Source organism: Balaenoptera musculus, chromosome 1 (assembly GCF_009873245.2).
Source record: "Balaenoptera musculus isolate JJ_BM4_2016_0621 chromosome 1, mBalMus1.pri.v3, whole genome shotgun sequence".
Classification (NCBI taxonomy): Eukaryota; Metazoa; Chordata; class Mammalia; order Artiodactyla; family Balaenopteridae; genus Balaenoptera; species Balaenoptera musculus.
Genome location: NC_045785.1, coordinates 154,016,000 through 154,036,478, shown reverse-complemented (window position 1 = coordinate 154,036,478; position 20,479 = coordinate 154,016,000). Strand labels below are relative to the sequence as shown.

Below are 20,479 nucleotides of genomic sequence, written 5' to 3'. Positions count from 1 at the left end.
TTCTGATTGCTTTGCTGAAAATAGACTCTCCAGAGTTGGAGAGGATATGAGTCACACTCATGTCTAAACTTTACAGAATTTGTTTTTAAGGATCAAAATGCTTGAAAGGTGCATAGTCCCTAATCAGCAATAACACTTTCAGGAAATAAACAATTTCTAAAAAGTAAAACACATACATGTATACGTATATGCAGAAATATTAGTATATAATAGCAAAACTATGGATATAACCCAAGTGCCCAGCAATAAGGGATCATTTAAATAAATTATAGTACATCTTGGGACTTCCCTGGTGGTCCAGTGGTTAAGACTTCGCCTTCCAGTGCAGGGGGTGTGGGTTCGATCCCTGGTCAGGGAGCTAAGATCCCACATGCCTCATGGCCAAAAAACCAAAACATAAAACAGAAGCATTATTGTAACAAATTCAATAAAGACTTTAAAAATGGTCCACATCAGAAAAAATCTTTAAAAAAAATTATAGTACATCTCAACACAGGACTGTCATTAAATAATTTTTTAAATATAAAGAGCAACACTTATTGATAGGAAAATTTAGCCACAATATAATATTAAAGAAAAAAGTTTCTAAGACAGCATTTGTAGTACAGTTTGAGTACATTGTAAATAAATATATGCAGATAGATTTTTATATAAATATACATATTCATGTGTATATTAGTGGATGTATATAGAAGGAGAAAACCCAGAATATACACCGAAATAGTGACACTGAGATTATACTTGACAATGATTTTTTACTTTAATATTTATATTTTTTCTACATTGTATGAACTTTTACAATGAGGGATTAAGGATTTTAAATTTTAAACTACTTCAACTTTGAGGTAAAACAATTTGCACACACTTTGAATGGCAATATAATATCTCATTGAACAAATATGCATGCTTTCTTTGCCTATTCCCCATTGTCGTTCCTGTAGCCACATCGTGGATGCTTAAGTCTCTGTGCCTCTTGTGTTATTTCCTTGGGTATAGTCTCAAAAGAGCAAGTACTGGAACAATGGCCATGAATGTTTTAAGGCTTTATTACTCATTGTCAAAACCCTTTCCAAGCAGATTTTCCCTGTTTACATGCTCACCAGCAGTGCTATTTCACTCTTCTGTTGCCAGGATAGTTTATTCTCACTCTGTATCTGTCTTTGTTGTTTCGATATGTAGAGTGATTTTTGTAACAGGATGTTAAAAGGGAAACCCAGCTAAAGCGTGAAGCAGATCAAGAGCAGACATGAACGCACCGTGCAACACTGACACATGAGTACCACAGTAGTTGCCATCAACTCACATTGAGGTTATTTAAGGCTAAGACATTGGCTTGAGGCTCATTTCGTGGCTGTTAGGTGCTGGGAGTCATTGCCTCCACCAGCCCAAGTGGGAGGAGTGGGTGGGGAGTGCCTCCACTTCAGGCCCAGTGACAGAGAGTTCAATGGGCTTCTGAGAGTGCCTGACAGCAGTCACCTACCCCAGGGGACACACTGGACCATGAACTTCCAGGTCTCAGAATCACAAAGGGCAAGAGACAGGCTGTCTAGCTATGGATGGGGCATTGAAAGGGAGGTGGCTATGTTGTGTGTCCTACTTTCAGGGCAAAGAATGCATGAATGTTTCTAAGCCATGTGTGAGCGGCAGTCCTGTCTTAGAAGGCAGCCTGGAGGGGCAAACAGCATTGCAAAGAGAAGCTAAAGGTACAAATCAAGGGCGATGGCCTTTGCCAGCCCCAGCAAAAGGGTGCTGCAGGTGAGAGATCCCCACAGGAGATCTCGCAGGGGAGAGGTTCTCCAAAACATCCACAAAAGTACCTGAGAAATACAGTAAACTTTAAACCTCTGCCAAGTCCAGAGAATGGCAACACTAGATCATCACGGTGGTACCAGTAGGGTAAGAATGTCAGCACTCACCTTCCCACTCTTTCCTTGCTGTACTCCAATTCCAGAAGACGAGAAGCCTTGGTTACAATACTTTGAGGCAGACACAGAAAAGCAAGGTGGAGAAAGAAGGCACTCACACTTATTTCACCCACAGAAGCTGGGGGAAAAGGGGAGCCTTCAAGACCTTAAACCAAGCTTGGAGTTTCGACTATTACTTGGATGCACATTCTTATTAGTAAACTGGGACTCTTTGAATTACCCAAGAGTGACAAACAAGACTGTGAAACTTGCCTGAATTTTTATTATTATACCACAAAGTAAACTTTAAAAGATAAAAAAGAGTTGCATTATGACACTATGTGTTACATTTGTATTACTTTGGTTGAAAGTTGGATGTTTTTCCAATATTTACTTGGCAATTGTATTTCTAGTCTTTATGAATTATGTTTATGTCCTGTCCATATTTAGATATTAGGATCTCAGTGATTTTCTCACTGACCTCTGTGATACAATTCTGTACCCTTTTGTCATGAGTATCAGTGTTTGCTCAACAGGCTACTCTACATTTAGAGCTTTATGAAATTAAATGGAAAAACTGATGCCAGATTTTACTTTCTATTCAATTAGACATGTGATCCAGAAACTTCGACTTTTCCATCTAAATTCTAAGTTGTATTTAAGCCAAATTCTATGCCTTTACTACACAACTATTTTAGCCAGAGTAACACTTCAGGGTTTCTCAAACTTTCTTCCACTTAGTGGCAGAGCTTCCTATTAAACTACTTGTTTGTTGACCCTTTAAGTCCTCAAAATTATCTCATTATAGTCTCCCAGAAAACTACTGCAAAAAGATATATTTACATTTTAAATTGAAGTTAAACCCTTGATAATGGGAAACATCTTAAATAGAACTGCAGAAATGGGTTTTTTCATTGGTATTTTCAATAATTTGGCAGTACAGAAAAAAATTCAAGCATTATATTAAAAAGTATTCATACTTTGTACCAGGACCTAGGTCCATATACAACATCATAGGGCACTTTAAGTGCCTAAATAATTAGAGATCAGTACAAAAAGACTTGAACTGAGCCATAGTTTTGACTATGCCCAAGTACTCCCATTTTTTCAATCTTTGATAAATTGAATTGATTTGAAACTCTTTTTCATCTGCTTGATCCTCCTTCCTCATCCATATCAGCCCAATGCTGATACTCTCTGCTGGTAAAGAATAAAAGTATCATCTGTTCCTGTCAACATGCTGTACCGTGTCTAGACTAGATTGGTGAGGTTTGGGCCATTCCGGTCATGACCATATTTGGTCTATTTTCAACAGAATTTCAGAGTGTTCCCTACTCTGCTAATACAGCCTTCATCTTTTCTCTTCTTTCTCTTTACCAAAGAGTCTAGTAGAAATTACTTGAATTAATTCAACTTCTCAATAGCTCCTTCTGAAAATATCTTGTGCATTCATTTATTCAGTCATTCAGTCATTCAACAAATACATATGAAACATCTACTCTATAACTGGCACTGCCTGTCCATACCTTCATTTTGTTTCCTAGTCAATTAAAGAAAATTGCATTTACCTATAATAAAGGATGCATAAATTCTGAGTGAACATTCATCTTAAAAAAAATCACTCTAAAAAAAAAAAAAATCACTCTGCTCCTGCTTTATTCGTTAGTTTACCTAATGAGGTTAGAAATATGTTTCCCAAAAGGGGTCTTATTTTGAAAAGAACAAAGTTTAGATGACCACAATCAAAAAAACAAGTAGAGGCTCATGCAGCCTTCTGCATATATATAGAGGAGGGCTGACTGATGGGGCTTGAAATTTGATTAAAGGTGATTCCATAGGAAATCTGAAATTAGTTAATTAGGTATTTAAGAAAATTCAATCTTTCTCTCATGAAGAGATACCCTCAGGAATGTTGCACATACATTACAATCTTTTTCACCAACTGCTGAAAACATTTTAGATATTTTGTTAAGACCACAGTGGCCTGTACATTAAGAGTTTCTTCAGGAGAGAGTGTAAATTATATCCAATTAGGAAATTACATCGTATCAATTTTGTTTTTCAAGTTTCAATTTTATAAATTTTGAAAACTAATAATTTTAAAAATCAGTAATTTTGTAAATCTACATATGAAAATTACTAATATTAATAGAAAAATAAAATTACCATAGTAGATTATAGAAAGATGTGTTCTAAAATCTATCCTAGGTTTTTAGTGTTTGTAGTAATATTAGCATCATCCCAAGGTTGGTCTCTCCTTTGCCATGGTTTTCATACAGAAAATCTTAGAGGGCAGAAATTGAATAAATAGCATCAGTATTTTCAGTGGCCTCAGATTTTCTGTATAAGTTATTTCCTCACTGATATCAGCTGGATTTCATTATCAAAAACTGAAGGTTGTACAGATTAGTGCAAAAGTTGTATTTATAAGAGATCCGCCAGAGCTAGCCTTACAAAAAGTGATATTTGACACTCTTTATCCAATGGATTTATTTGGCATCTAGAATTGATGGAGTTTACCTTGAACTTTATGAGACTCAAATACCATATGTTATGGAAAATTACAAAAATATTCTGGAAATGAGACTTTCCAAAGGGCTCTGAATAACTTTTTTGGTTTTGGTTGGTCATATTTTGTTTATTTTAATTTTTATTGTATATTGGAGTACAGTTGATTTACAATATTGTCTTACTTTCAGGTATACAGCAAAGTGATTCAGTTATACACATACAAATATCCATTCTTTTTCAGACTCTTTTCCCATATAGGTTATTATAGAATATTGAGTAGAGTTCCCTGGCTATACAGTAGGCCCTTGTTGATTATCTTTTTTTTTTTTTAATACAGTATTGGAAAAGGAGACTTTTACAGCATTGTTTTTTTGTTTGTTTGTTTTTGTTTTGTTTTGTTTTGTTTTTTATTTATGGCTGTGTTGGGTCTTCGTTTCTGTGTAAGGGCTTTCTCTAGTTGCGGCAAGTGGGGGCCACTCTTCATCACGGTGCATGGGCCTCTCATTATTGCAGCCTCTCTTGTTGTGGAGCACAGACTCCAGACGCGCAGGCTCAGTAATTGTGGTTCACGGGCCCAGTTGCTCCGCGGCATGTGGGATCTTCCCAGACCAGGGCTCGAACCCGTGTCCCCTGCATTGGCAGGCAGATTCTCAACCGCTGTGCCACCAGGGAAGCCCCTCATTATCTATTTTATACATAGTAGTGTGTATATGTTAATCCCAAACTCCTAATTTATCCCTCCCCACCACCTTTCCCCCTGGTAACCATAAGTTTGTTTTCAAAGTCTGTGAGTCTGTTTCTGTTTTGTAAATAAATTCATTTGTATCATTTTTTTTGATTCCACATATAAGTGGTATCATGTGATATTTGTCTTCCTCTGTATGACTTATTTCACTTAGTATGATAATCTCTAGGTCCATCCATGTTGCTACAAATGGCATTATTTCATTCTTTATTATGGCTGAGTAGTATTCCATTGTATATACATACAAAATCTTTTTTATCCATTGTGCCTTTGATGGGCATTTAGGTTGCTTGCATGTCTTGACTATTGTAAATAGTGCTGCAGTGAACATTGGGGTGCATGTATCTTTTTGAATTATGGTTTTCTCTAGGTATATGCCCAGAAGTGGGATTGCTGGATCATATGGTAGTTCAATTTTTAGTTTTTTAAGGAACCACCATACTGTTCTCCATAGGGATTGTCCCAATTTACATTCCCACCAACAGTGTAGGAGGGTTCCGTTTTCTTCACACCCTCTCCAGCATTTATTGTTTTTAGACTTTTTGATGATGGCCATTCTGACTGTTGTGAGGTGTTACCTCAGTGTAGTTTTGATTTGCATTTCTTTAATAATTAGCTATGTGGAGCATCTTTTCATGTGCTTTTTGGCCATCTGTATGTCTTCTTTGGAGAAATGTCTATTTAGGTCTTCTACCCATTTTGTTTGTTTGTTTGTTTTTTGTTTGTTTGTTTTATTGGAGTATAGTTGCTTTACACTGCTGTGTCAGTTTCTGCTGTACAACAAAGCGACTCAGCCATACATATACATATATCCCTTCTTTTTTGGATTTCCTTCCCATTTAGGTCACCACAGAGCACCAAGTAGAGTTCCCTGTGCTACACAGTAGGTTCTCATTAGTCATCTGTTTTATACATAGTAGTGTATATATGTCAATCCTAATCTCCCAATTCATCCCCCCCCCTTTCACCCTTGGTATCCATATGTTTGTGTCTCCACTTTGCAAGTAAGATCATCTTTACCATTTTTCTTGATTCCACGTATATATGTTAATATATGATATTTGTTTTTCTCTTTCTGACTTACTTCACTCTGTATGACAGTCTCTACGTCCATTTATGTCTCTGCAAATGACACAATTTTGTTCCTTTTTATGGCTGAGTAATATTCCATTGTATATATGTACCACATCTTCTATATCCATTCCTCTGTTGATGGACATTTATGTTGCTTCCATGTCCTGGCTATTGTAAATAGTGCTGCAGTGAATATTGGGGTGCATGTGTCTTTTTGAATTACGATTTTTTCAGGGTATATGCCCATTAGTGGGATTGCTGGGTCATATGGTAGTTCTATTTTTAGTTTTTTAAGGAACCTCCACACTGTTCTACATAATGGCTGTATCAATTTACATTCCCACCAACAGTGCAAGAGTGTTCCCTTTACTCCACACCATCTCCAGCATTTACTGTTTGTAGATTTTTTGATGATGGCTATTCTGAATAGTGGGAGGGGATACCTTGTTATAGTTTTGATTTGCATTTCTTTAATAATTAGCTATGTGGAGCATTTTTTCATGTGTTTTTTGGCCATCTGTATGTCTTCTTTGGAGAAATGTCTATTTAGGTCTTCTGCCCATTTTTTGTTTGGGTTCTTTGTTTTTTTGATATTGAGCTGCATGAGCTGTTTGTATATTTTGGAGATTAACCCATTGTCAGTCACTTCATTTGCAAATATTTTTTCCCATCCTCTGGGTTGTCTTTTTGTTTTGTTTATGGTTTCCTTTGCTGTGCAAAAGCTTGTAAGATTATTAGGTCCCATTTATTTATTTTTGTTTTTATTTTCATTACTCTAAGAGATGGATCCAAAAGGATATTGCTGCGATTTATGTCAAAAATTGTCCTACCTATTACTTCCTCTAGGAGTTTTATAGTATCCAGTATTCCATTTAGATCTCTAATGGATTGGTCTCTTGGATTCCTTTTATTTCTTTTTCTTCTCTGATTGCTGTGGCTCAGACTTCGAAAACCATGTTGAATAAAAGTGTGGAAATCTTTGTCTTGTTCCTGATCTTAGAGGAAATGCTTTCAGTTTTTCACCGTTGAGTATGATGTTACCTGTTGGTTTGTCATATATGGCCTTTATTATGTTAAGGTACGTTCCCTCTATGCCCACTTTCTTGAGAGTTTTTAATCATAAATCGTTGTTGAATTTCGTCAAAAGATTTGTCTGCATCTATTGAGATGATAATTTGTTTATTTTTGGTTTTATTGACATTACTCTAGGAGATGGCTCGAAAAAGATATTGCTGTGATTTATGTCAAAGAGTGTTCTACCTATGTTTTCCTCTAATAGTTTTATAGTATTCGGTCTTACATTTAGGTCTTTAATCCATTTTGAGTTTGTTTTTTGTATGGTGTTAAAGAAATTTCTAATTTCTTTTTTTACATGTAGCTGTCTAGTTTTCCCAGCACCACTTATTGGAGAGACTGTCTTTTCTCCATTGTATTTCTTGCCTCCTTTGTCACAGATTAATTGACCATAGGTGCATGGGTTTATTTCTGGGCTTGCTATCGTGTTTCATTGATCTATATTTCTGTTTTTGTGCCAGTACCATACTGTTTTGATTGCTGTAGCTTTGCAGTATAGTCAGAAGTCAGGAAGCCTGATTCCTCCAGCTCCGTTTTTCTTTCTCAAGATTGCTTTGGCTATGCAGGGTCTTTTGTGTTGCCATACAAATTTTAAGATTTTTTTGCTCTAGTTCTGTGGGAAATGCCATTGGTAATTTGACAGGGATTGGTTGAATCTGTAGATTGCCTTGTGTAGTACAGTCATTTTGACAATAATGATTCTTCCAATTCAAGAACATAGTATATCTTTACATCTGTTTGTGTCATCTTCAATTTCTTTCATCAGCATCTTATAGTTTGGGGAGTACAGGTATTTTGTCTTCTTAGGTAGGTTTATTCCTAGGTATTTTATTATTTTTCATGCAATGGTAAATACGATTGTTTCTTTAATTTCTCTTTCTGATCTTTTGTTGTTGTTGTATAAAAGTGGAACATAGTTCTGTGTATTAATTTTGTATACTGCAACTTTACTGAATTCATTGATTACCTCTAGCAGTTTTCTGGTAGCATCTTTAGGATTTTCTATGTATGTCATGTCACCTGCAAACAGTGACAATTTTCCTTATTCTTTTCCAATTTGGATTCCTTTCTTTTCTTTTTCTTCTCTGATTGCCATGGCTAGGACTTCCAAAACTATGTTGAATAAAAGTGGTGAGAGTGGAAATCCTTGTCTTGTTCCTGATCTTAGAGGAAATGCTTTCAGCTTTTCACCATTGAGTATGATGTTACCTGTAGGTTTGTCATATATGGCCTTTATTATGTTGACGTATGTTCCCTCTATGCCCACTTTCTTGAGAGTTTTTATCATAAATCGTTGTTGAATTTTGTCGAAAGCTTTTTCTGCATCTATTAAGATGATCATATGGTTTTTGTTTTTCAAATCGTTAATGTGCTGTATCACACTGATTGATTTGTGGATATTGAAAAGTCCTTGCACACCTGAAATAAATCCCATTTGATCATGGTTTATGATCCTTATAAAGTATTGTTGGATTCAGATGGCTAGTATTTTGTTGAGGATTTTTGTGTATATGTTCATCAGTGATATTGGCCTGTAGTTTTCTTTTTTTGTGATATCTTTGTCTGGTGTTGGTATCAGGGTGATGGTGGGCTCATAGAATGAGTTTGGGTGTTTTCCTTCCTCTGCAATTTTTTTGGAATAGTTTCAGAAGGATAGATGTTAACCCTTCTCTAAATGTTTGATAGAATTTGCCTGTGAAGCCATTTGTTCCTGGCCTTTTGTTTGTTGTGATTCACAGTTTCAATTTCAGTGCTTGTGATTGGTCTATTCATATTTTCCATTTCTTCCTGGTTCAGTCTTGGGAGATTGTACTTTCTACAAAATTGTCCTTTTCTTCTAGGTTGTCCATTTTATTGGTGTATAGTTGCTTGTAGTAGTCTCTTGTGGTCCTTTGTATTTCTGTGGTGTCTGTTGTAACTTCTCCTTTTTCATTTCTAATGTTATTGATTTCAGTCTCCTCCCTTTTTTTCTTGATGAGTCTGGCTAAAGGTTTATCAATTTTGTTTATCTTTTCAAAGAACGCTCTTTTAGTTTCATAGATGTTTTCTATTGTTTTCTTAGTCTGTATTTCATTTATTTCTGCTCTCATCTTTATGTTTTCTTTCTTCTACTAACTTTGGGTTTTGTTTGTTCTTCATTCTCTAGTTGATTTAGATGTAGGTTTAGGTTGTTTATTTAAGATTTCCCTTGTTTCCTGAGGTAAGATTGTATTGCTATAAGCTTCCCTTTTAGAACTGCTTTTGCTGCACCCCATAGGTTTTGGATCGTCATGTTTTCCTTGTCATTTGTCTCTAGGTATTTTTTAATTTTCTCTTTGATTTCTTCAGTGATCCATTGATTGTTTAGTGACATATTATTTCACCTCCACGTGTTTGTGTTTTTTTCTTGTGGTTGATTTCTAATGTCATAGCAATGTGGTCAGAAAAGATGTTTGATATGATTTTAATTTTCTTAAATTTATAGAGGCTTGCTTTATGGTCCAGCATGTGTTCCATCTTAGAGAATGTTCCATGTGTACTTGAGAATAATGTGTATTCTTCTGCTTTTGGATGGAATGTTCTGTAAATATCAATTAAGGCCATCTAGTCTAATGTGTCATTTAAGCCTTATTGTGTTTCCTTATTGATTTTCTGTCTGAGTGTTCTCTCCATTGATGTAAGTGAGGTGTTAAAGTCCCCCACTATTATTCTGTTACTGTTGATTTTTCCTTTAATACTGTTAGCATTTGCTTTATATATTGAGATCCTCCTATGTTGGGTGAACATATATTTGCAATTGTTTTGTCATCTTCTTGGATTCATCCCTTGATCATTGTGTAGTGTCCTTCTTTGCCTCTGTAACAGTCTTTATTTTTACGTCTATTTTGTCTGATATGAGTATTGTTACTCCAGCTTTTTTTTTTTTAATTTCATTTGCATGGAATATCTTTTTCCATCCCCTCACTTTCAGTCTGTATGTGTCCCTAGATCTGAAGTGGGTCACTTTTACACAGCACATATACAGGTCTTGTTTTTGTATCCATTCAGCCAGTCTATGCCTTTTTTTGTAGCATTTAATCCATTTACATTTAAGGTAATTATCGATATGTATGTTCTTATTGGCATTTTGTTCATTGTTTTTGATTTCTTTTGGTAGGTCTCTTTTCTTCCCTTCCTATTTTGTTCTCTTCTCTTGTGATTTGATGAGTATCTTTAGTGTTGTGTTTTATTATGGTTTTTCTTTTCTGTGTGTGTATCTATTGTAGATTTTTGTGTGAGGTTCCCATGTGGTTTTTATTTAGCTATATATATATATATATTCATATATATATATATACACATATATATGTGTGTATATATAAATGATTTTTTCAAGTTGCTGGTCTCTTCAAATGCATTTCCAACATCCTGGATTTGTGCTCTCCTCATGATTGCTGGTTTTAATATCATATTTGCTTGTGGATGATTTCCAACCTTTACTGTATGTTTGCCTTTACTGGTGAACTTTCCCATTCGTAATTTTGTTTGTTTCTTTCTTTCTAGTTGTCGCCTCTTCTTTTCTGCCTAGAGAAATTCCTTTAGCATTTGTTGTAAAGCTGGTTTGGTGGTGCTGAATTCTCTTAGCTTTTGCTTGTCAGTAAAGCTTTTCATTTCTCCTCAAGTCTGAACGAGAGCCTTGCTGGGTAGAGCATTTTTAGTTATAGTTTTTTTCCTTTCATCATTTAAATATATCATGTCACTCCCTTCTGGCCTGCAGAGCTTCTGCTGAAAAATGAGCTGATAGCCTTATTGGGATTCCCTTGCATGTTATTTGTTGCTTTTAGTATTTTCTCTTTGCCTTTATTTTTGTTAGTTTGGTTAATAAGTGTCTCTGCATATTCCTCCTTGGTTTTATCCTGTATGGGACTCTCTGTGCTTCCTGGGCTTGAGTGAGTGTTTCCTTTTCCATGTTAAGGAAGTTTTCTCCTATTATCTCTTCAAATATTTTCCCTGGTCCTTTCCCCTCTCTCTTCTCCTTCTGAGACCCCTATAATGCAAATGTTGGTACATTTAATGTTGTCCCAGAGCTCTCTGTGACTCTCTTCATTCATTTTCATTCTTTGTCTTTATTCTGTTCCATGGCAGTGATTTCCACCAGTCTGTCTTCCAGCTCACTTGTCTGTTCTTATGCCTCATTTATTCTGCTAATTATTCCTTCTAGTATATTTTTCATTTCAGTTATTTTATTGTTCATCTCTGTTTTTTGTTCTTTGAATTATCTACCTCTTTGTTAAACATTTCTTTTATCTTCTTGGTCTGTGCCTTCATTCTTTTTCTGAGATCTTGGATCATCTTTATGATCATTACTCCAAATTATTTTTCAGGTAGATTGCCTATCTCCACTTCACCTAGTTGTTCTTTTGAGGTTTTATCTTATTCCTTCATCTGGAACATATTTCTCTGCCATCTCATTTTTTCTAACTTTCTGTTTGTGGCCTCTATTCTGCAGGCTGCAGGATCGTACTTCCTCTTGCTCCTGATGTCTGCCCCCTGTTGGTTAGGTTCGTCCAGGGACTTGTGCAGGCTTCCTGGTAGGAGAGACTGGTGTCTGCCCACTGGTGGGGGGAGCTGGGTGTTGTCCCTCTGGTGGGCAGTGCCATGTCAACAGGTGTGTTAAGTGGTGACTGTGAGCTCAGGACGACTTTTGGCAGCCTGTCTGCTGATGGGTGGGGCTGTGTTCTCACCTTGTTGGTTGTTTGGCTTGAGGCGTCCCAGTACTGGAGTCTGCAGGCTGTTGGGTGGGGTCGGGTTTCAGTGCCAAAATGGCAGCCTCCTGGAGAGCTCACACTGATACATATTCCCTGGCCCTCCACTACCAGTGTCCTTGCCCTCACCATGTGCCACAGCCCACCCCTGCCTCCCCAGGAGACCCTCTAAGACTCGCAGGTAGATCTGGCCCAGGCTCCTGTGGAGTCACTGCTTTCTCCTGGATGCCAGTGCACATGAAACCTTGTGTGCACCCTTCAAGAGTGGCATGTCTGTTTCTCCCAGTTCTGTGGAGCTCCTGCACTCAAGTTCCCTAGCCTTCAAAGCCCAATTCTCTGGTGGTTCCTCCTCCCGATGCCAGACCCTCAGACTGGGGAGCCTGACGTCTGGCTCAGAAGTCTCACTACCGTGGGAGAATTTCTGAGATATAATTGTTTTCCAGTTTGTGGGTTGCCCACCTGGTGGGTATGAGATTTGATTACACTGTGAAAATGCCACTTTCTCATTGTGGCTTCCTCTTTGTCTTTGGATGTAGAATATCTTCTTTGATAGGTTACAGTCTTTTTTGTCAGTGGTTGTTCTAGAGATAGTTGTGATTTTGGTATTTTGTGAGAGAGCTCCAGTCCTTCTACTTCAACATCTTGTCTCCTCCCTTCTGAATGTCTTGATATTAACATGAGAGTCACTAATATTCCTGAAATCACTGAAGAAATTTGACTGCTTGATGGCAATACTTCTGTCAACGTCCTCTTTCTGTCTGTCATTTATCCTGTAAATCTTCTGCCCAGATGGACTTTGCCTGGTAATGGAGAAGACGGAGTCCTCAAGGAAAACAGAATTAAAAGATTATTGGATTATAGTTAAGTCACATGTTATACTCTCCTCTCTCCTAGTGACAAAATGACTGATTGATGATTGATCCTTGTGGAATGCAGCAAAGAAGATGCTAAGGAACCTTCAGTTTACATTAATAAATTATTTTAGTTGACAGTAGACTACGGAAATAATTGAATGTGCAAATAGCAATTCCCTCTTCATGCAATTCTTTTTTTAAAAATCGTTATTTGTATATCCAGATTTTAACATTCATTTGATATTTTATTTAAAAGGCTTTATTTTTTCCCCTTATATTTTGAGGAAGCTAAAATTGTGACAACTATTTAATGAAATAAAGGAAATGGTTACCAAGTTTCTAAACATATCTATTTTCTTATAACACCTTTTTATATTACCACTATGTTTGAATTTCAGTAATCATGTTACAGATTATTTATTTTGTCCAAAAAAAGACAAAAAGAGAAAATTACAACTTGGGGAAAAATGACAAAGACCAACATGTCTTGGTTTATAATGCTCTATTTTTATTTTTAGTGTCTCAATGTAAATAAGCAGGTGAGAAATGATTGATTTTTTTCCCTTACAGCGGTTTACCTCTGCAAAAGAACAATGCAAAACAAAGCAAGGCTGGAGCTAGCCGACTATGAAGCTGTAAGTACCAAGGACTTCCTGACAAAGAAAAGTATAAAATGAGCAGGAATAAGGCCTACGGTCATTTCTGGGCACTCTTAACTTTCTACATTCATGGATCTTAGGGATCAGATTTCCAGGGAAGGGCAGCATAATGATTTAACATATCCCTTACTTGCTTACTTCCTCTCATCATTCACACTGAGGATGGTGAAATTCTAAATACACAAACTCAGAGAAGAAGGAGGAAGCATATCTTATTTGCTAAAATTGACTTAAATGTAAAAACTTATATATATGTGTATATATACTATATATAATGAAGATATCCAAACTTAGAGAATTATAGAACATTTACACTGGGAAAATGGTTTTTGCAAAACCTTTATGTTGGTCACCATCAGCAGATTAAATTAATCTCATGTAATTTGTTCATATGGTTGCTATGTTCTGATTTACTAAACTTGAAGCACTGTCTACAAGTGGGTAGTAGGGGGCTGAGGGTTTACATTTTTCTCAGGAACTGGATAGACTGATTGAATCAGTAGTAGAGAGTATTGCTTTCCTGTTCCTCAGTAAAATGAGCACAGGAAAATCCAATGGATTAGTCTTGAGCACTTTTTTATATAAGGTAAGTTTAGTATTTTTGATTTTTAGTTATATTCTCCAATATTAATATTCATAATAGGTTCTCCTGTGTCCCCTTTGATTGTTAATATGAGTATTAGCTGCATTCAGTGAGCATGACTTATCATTCCAAGTACACTTACTCCTTTAGAAATTCTGATTTGTTTTTTTGGTAAGTACATATGGTAGATAAACTAGAAGGGAGTAGTAAAGCTGAGCACCAGAATGTCTTCACCGTGGTATATTTTTCAGGAGAGCTTGGCCAGGCTGCAGAGGGCATTTGCTCGGAAGTGGGAGTTCATTTTTATGCAAGCAGAAGCACAAGCAAAGTGAGTCCTTGTGAGTCTTTTGGAAGATTTGTCCAAGTTGTGGCCTTTTGTCCAGAGAGGCACTACAAGTAACACTACTTATTATTCATTGTTATGATATTAACAGAGTGGACAAGAAGAGAGACAAGATTGAAAGAAAGATCCTTGATAGTCAGGAGAGAGCATTCTGGGACGTACACAGACCCGTGGTAAGCAAGCGCACCAACGTTGTCTGAATTCATAATCTCAGCCTTTGTAAAGTAAAGAAAGAATGCAGAATGCAGTAACTCTATCACTTGTCCCAAAGTCTTGGTGAATTATTTAAGAAAAGATTGCCACTTTTGTGTGAGATGACTAGAGTTCAATAGTATATTTTTTTAAACTATGCATTTTTCTAACGTGACATTACTTGCTTGCTCATTCTTTGCTTTTGAGGTGCTTGATACTTTCATACACTTGAAAGAAAGAAGACTGCAACAAAGCAGTTTTGCATGGCTTCTGATCTACATTTTTCTGGATTGATAGTAAAAGTATTAGTCAAAATGTTGTTCCTCCACTAATTTTTCTTTTTTAAAATTTACTAATAACCTGCTTTGAATGTCAACTTTCATGGAAACATTTTAGGTGGCTCAGTTTCAGATCAGCTCATACTTCTAATGATGTAACTGGTCATTGAATCTACATACAATAACTTAGCTGGTTTTCTTATATAGTAATGTTAAACCATGTGAGTCAGAGTAACAAATAACAAATGTCCTTGATTAATACCAGAAAACTTTGTGTAAGGAATTAAACAATGGTTATGAGCATTCATAAGAAAGCATGTCTACTCTCATATAGCATATTTTGATGCTAGGTCTTTGTTTTCTATATATTTCTTTAAACACAGACCTAGAGAATAATATTTACATACTATTATTAAATAACAGGATCACAGCATGAGACAAATCAATATTCTTTGAGACTATCTTAAAATTTTCCTCTCAACTACCTTTAGAAACAGACCAAAATAGGTCTATTTTCCAAAGGTTTGTACATGTAGCTGTATCTATACCTATATACATATAGTTACAGATATATATTGATATATATTTAAATTTTAGATAGTAATGCAGTTGTTAAATTTCATATGGAATTGTTTTCTTTTGAATTCAAAAAAAATTAGAATTGAGATTTAACTGTCTTTCCTACTCAAAATTCAGCTTGAGTTTTATTGCTCATGGTGTAAAGAAATGTGAGGCCACATGCATAAGTATTGCAAGGATATGAAGTAGGATTTTTCCTTGCTTGTTTGTTTTAAGCCATCTCTAGAAACTGATTAATACATTATGTTCACATGTTTCTCCACTTTATGCCCCTGGACATCTGGTGGCCCATCTCTAGCCTAGTTTAACTTTGATGGCCTATATCCTCCTGGCAACCCAAGAGGACTCACTCCATGCCGGCTCCCCTACACTGCCCACATCTATTCTACAGCAAAAATTCATGTTCTCCCAGCATGTCGATTGATCTCACCTCAACACACTCCCCTGCTCCATCCCCCAAGAATTACTCAGCCAGTCCCTTGCCTTCTTTGTGCCCTGTTGGAAGCAGAACCTGTTCACAGTTGTTTTTTGCTCTTACCAGTGTAAGTCAGGCTCCAGTCCTCTGTGTCTCCACAGAGCAAGGAGCACATATGAGTGCTCTCCAAGGGGTCCCCTGCTGTACCCCGCCTTAGGCTTTCAATTAGAAAGTCATCCCAAGGAGCACCTGGAGGCAGAAACCACCCTGAAGCCATTAGTTCCATGTCCCTTATTCAATTTGTGGATGCTTATGGGGGCTTTATATCACTTAAAATGAACATGTTATGCAATACTTGGTTATTGTTTATTTTCTAGAGGGAAAAAAAATAGAGCTTTTGGTTATCTGTATGCCTCTGAGAATGGAATGCACCTAATCCAACCCTACCTTCATCTATTTATGTTTTACATTACAACTCTGTATCCCATTTAAAAAGAAAAAAAAATTTTTGCAGTGATCCCAGGTGCACGTGAAGTGATGACACTTGTCTGGAGGCCATGTCAAACACACAGGTCCTGTCTCGTATCTGGTTTTTAGAGTTCTGGGTCCTTAGTGAGAGTTAATTCAGAGATGAGGCTGGCAGGGACATTAGCAGCAAGACGCTCCTATAAGAGCTTATAATGGCTATTTCTGCAGCAAAATGCGTGAGCTATATCTCTATTCATTGGCTGTAGTGTTAACTAAACAATGATAAGAAGAGCTTTCTAAGATAACCATACCTCCAAAAAGTGTCCTTATTTTTATTTTGGTTTTGAAAAAGTCTTATTACAAAAATATGAACACACTACTACAAGTTTTTAAAGCATAGAAATTAATATTCTCATTAGAATAAAAATCTCTACTCAGATTTCATAGATTCATAACACAATTTATATTTTCCTGGACTGCTTTAGCTTTATTACTATACAAAGTATCTTTGTTTTCAAAAAACAGAAATGAAGTTATCCTATCAGTACTATTTGTTGAATTTTTTTCATTTTATTTCTTCTTGCATAATCCTACTGTTAAACCTTTCCAAAAAATGTAGCAGTGAGCAATTAATCCTTATAAAGCTTTTACTAATTCAAGTAAAGGTGGTGTGCTACATTGCATTTTGTTTGGTTTGCTTTGATTTGATCTGGCTTGATGCTGCCATTTATTTAATGAAAATAGGTTGGAAACCATTAGCCAGAAGTGTAGTAGGGAAGGGGAAATCTCAAAAAGAAGCTCAGAATCTTTAAAGTATACTTAAATTTAATGTAAAATATTATGTTACATGAACTTAGAGATGTAGAAAATATATGCAATGTGATTTAGTTTTTTTTTTAAATGATGTCACTTAACACAGTATACTCATTTTACTGCATTTAATACCTTTATGAAATAAATTTAGCTTCTTTAAGCATGTCCATGTTTACTCCAGAAAAAAAAATTAAGGTCATAACACTGAAAAGGACTCTTCAGTTATCAAGGACTCCAGACAGAATTGCCACACACTAACTACTCAAGATGACAGTAGGGGAAATACACCAAATTGTAGCAAATGTCAAAGATAATTTGGGATTTGGGTTGACTTGTGTATTTAGTGTTTTGATACTTTTATGAAGCCTCTTCAAGGGCTAATGGATTCTTAGTCTATATTAATTGAATTTGAGCAACTAGTTAAATTGAAGTAAAAATTCTGTTTGTCACAGTGCTGAAGGGTTCCATTGATACTAACTTCCTAGTACTTGTTTTAATATTATCAGATCATGGTCTTTTGAAGAGCAGAGAGTTTGTCTGAAATTTTATATACATTTCCTGTAAATCTTTTTTTTTTACTTTGAATAAATTAGTTTGGAGCAGTCTGGTGAAGTGTGTGTGTGTGTGTGTTGTGTGTGTGTATGCACGCACACAAAAATACATTAAAATTTGGAGTTTAAAAGTATCTGAAGAAGAGGTTATAGATTTGCATAAGAAGTTTAAGGAGTTCCATAAGATTCAAAGTTTTTATAACCTATTGAGTTATATAAGAGTGATTCTGAGGCCCAATAATAGAAAGGAGCAATGAGATTCTTAAAATACAATCATCATGGAGCAAAAAAAAGAAGTCCAGTGGACTGGCCTTTCAAAATAGAATGGTGCTGATGCTCTGGGTCCAAGGGGTGAAAAGCAACCAAACTTGTTCCACACAGCCCTACTGTGGAGCCAGTTTATATCCTTTGCACAGACTTTGTTTTTGTTTTGTTTGTCTGTTACATTTTTTTAGCTTTATTGAGGTGTAACTGACAAACTAAATTGTAAGATATTTAAATTGTACAATATGGTGATTTTTTTATACTTATTCATTGTGAAAGGATTCCCACCATCGAGTTAACACCGACTGAGAGTTGATCTAAAGAGATGTAGTGTAGGGAATTTAGGCCAGTTTAATTCTGGGCACATTCAGATGTGTGCACCGCAAGGTGGAGTTGGCAATATAGAATGAATCACCTTTCCTCTCACCTTGGAAATCCACAGTGACCTGGTGGGAGCACTGAGACAGTACTTCGAGATAGTACTGTGGGGGTACATTATTTATACCACAAACTATAAAGCACAAGACCACAATTATAAATATTCTTGCAGATACACTATGACAGGCACCACCTTGACACATTTTTGTTGGGGGTTGGAGGGGACCTCGTATTTGGTCAAGGTACAGGTCATTTTAAAATTTTTATTGAAGTATAACATACATACTAGAAATGCAAACCCAAATCACAATGAAATAGCACCTCACACCGGTTAGAATGGCTGTTCTAAAAAGAGGAGAAATAACAAGTGTTGGTGAGGATGTGAAGCAAAAGTAATTCTTGTGCACTGGGAGTTCTTTGTGGGAATGTAAATTGGCACAACCACTATGGAAACAGTATGGAGGTTTCTCAAAAAATTAAAAATAGGGCTTCCCTGGTGGCACAGTGGTTGAGAATCTGCCTGCCAATGCAGGGGACACGGGTTCGAGCCCTGGTCTGGGAAGATCCCACATGCCGTGGAACAACTGGGTCCGTGAGCCACAACTACTGAGCCTGCGTGTCTGGAGCCTGTGCTCCGCAACAAGAGAGGCCGCGATAGTGAGAGGCCCGCGACCGCGATGAAGAGTGGCCCCCACTTGCCACAACTAGAGAAAGCCCTCACACAGAAATGAAGACCCAACAGAGCCATAAATAAATTAATTAATTAATTTAAAAAAATTTTTTTATTAAAAATAGAATTCCACTTCTGAGTATTTATCCAAAGTAAATAAAAACATGAACTTCAAAAGATATATTCACCCTCATGTTCAAAGCAGCATTATTTACAATAGCCAAGACATAGATGTGACCTAAGTGTCCATTGATGGATGAGTGAATTTAAAAAATGTGGGACACAGGCATACCTCAGCGATATTGTAGGTTCAGTTCCTGACCACCGCAATACACAAGTCCTACAAAATTTTGGTTTACCAGTGTATATAAAAGTTGTGTTTACATGATACTGTAGTCTATTAAGTGTTCAGTAGCATTACATCTAAAAAACAATGCCTTAATTTTAAAATACTTTGTTGCTAAAAAGTGCTAACCATCATCAGAACCTTCAGCAAGTCATAGTAATAACATCAAAGATCACAGATCACCATAACAAATATAATAATAATGAAAAAGTTTGAAATATTGTGAGAATTACCAAACTGTGACTCAGAGACACAGAGGGAGCAAATGCTACTGGAAAAATGGTGCTGACAGACTTACTTGGGTTGCCATAAATCCCTTCAATTTGTAAAATGATGCAATATCTGCAAAGCACAATAAAGAGAAGTGCGATAAAATGAGGTGTGCCTGTATGTATGTACGTATGTATGTGTTTGTGTATATATTTGTACATACATATACACATATATAATGGAATATTATTCAGCTATAAAAAGAATGAAATCTTGCCATTTGTGACAACGTAGGTGGAACTTGAGGACATTATGCTAAGTGAAATAAGTTAGACAGAGGATGACACATACCATATGAGGTCACTTATATGTAGAATCTGAAAAACTAACTCATAGATACAGAAACAAACAAACTCATACAAACTGATTTGTACAGATTTGCCAGAGCCAGGGGGTTGGGAGGGTGGGAGAAATGGTGTGAAGGGGGTGAAAAGGTACAGACTTCCAGTTATAAAAGAAGTAAGTCCTGGGGATGTAATGTACAGCATGTTGACTATGGTTAATAATACCGAAGTGTATGTTGGAAAGTTGCTAAGACAGTTGATTTAAAAAATATGCATCACAAGGAAAAAATGTATAACTGTGTGGTGATGGATGTTATCTAGATTTATTGTGGTGATCATTTTACAATATATACAAATATTGAATCATTATATTGTACACCTGAAATGAATATAATGTCATATGTCAATTATATCTCAATAATAATTTTTTTTAATTTTTAAATTTTATTTTGGGTCTTTGTTGCTGTGCACGGGCTTTTTCTCTCTAGTTGTGGCGAGCG

At 36.2% G+C, this 20,479-nt stretch overlaps 1 protein-coding gene across 4 annotated transcripts in view; it reads left to right on the top strand.

The window, feature by feature from the left end:
- RGS7 (regulator of G protein signaling 7) overlaps positions 1–20,479 on the top strand; it is a 578,369-nt gene that overhangs the window by 470,942 nt on the left and 86,948 nt on the right. For all 4 annotated transcript variants that reach the window (XM_036869722.1, XM_036869740.1, XM_036869713.1 and 1 more), the window contains 3 exons: positions 13,457–13,521; positions 14,380–14,456; positions 14,563–14,644. In XM_036869722.1, coding sequence (XP_036725617.1) covers positions 13,457–13,521; positions 14,380–14,456; positions 14,563–14,644 — 224 coding nt within the window. The remainder of the gene's footprint in view (positions 1–13,456; positions 13,522–14,379; positions 14,457–14,562; positions 14,645–20,479) is intronic.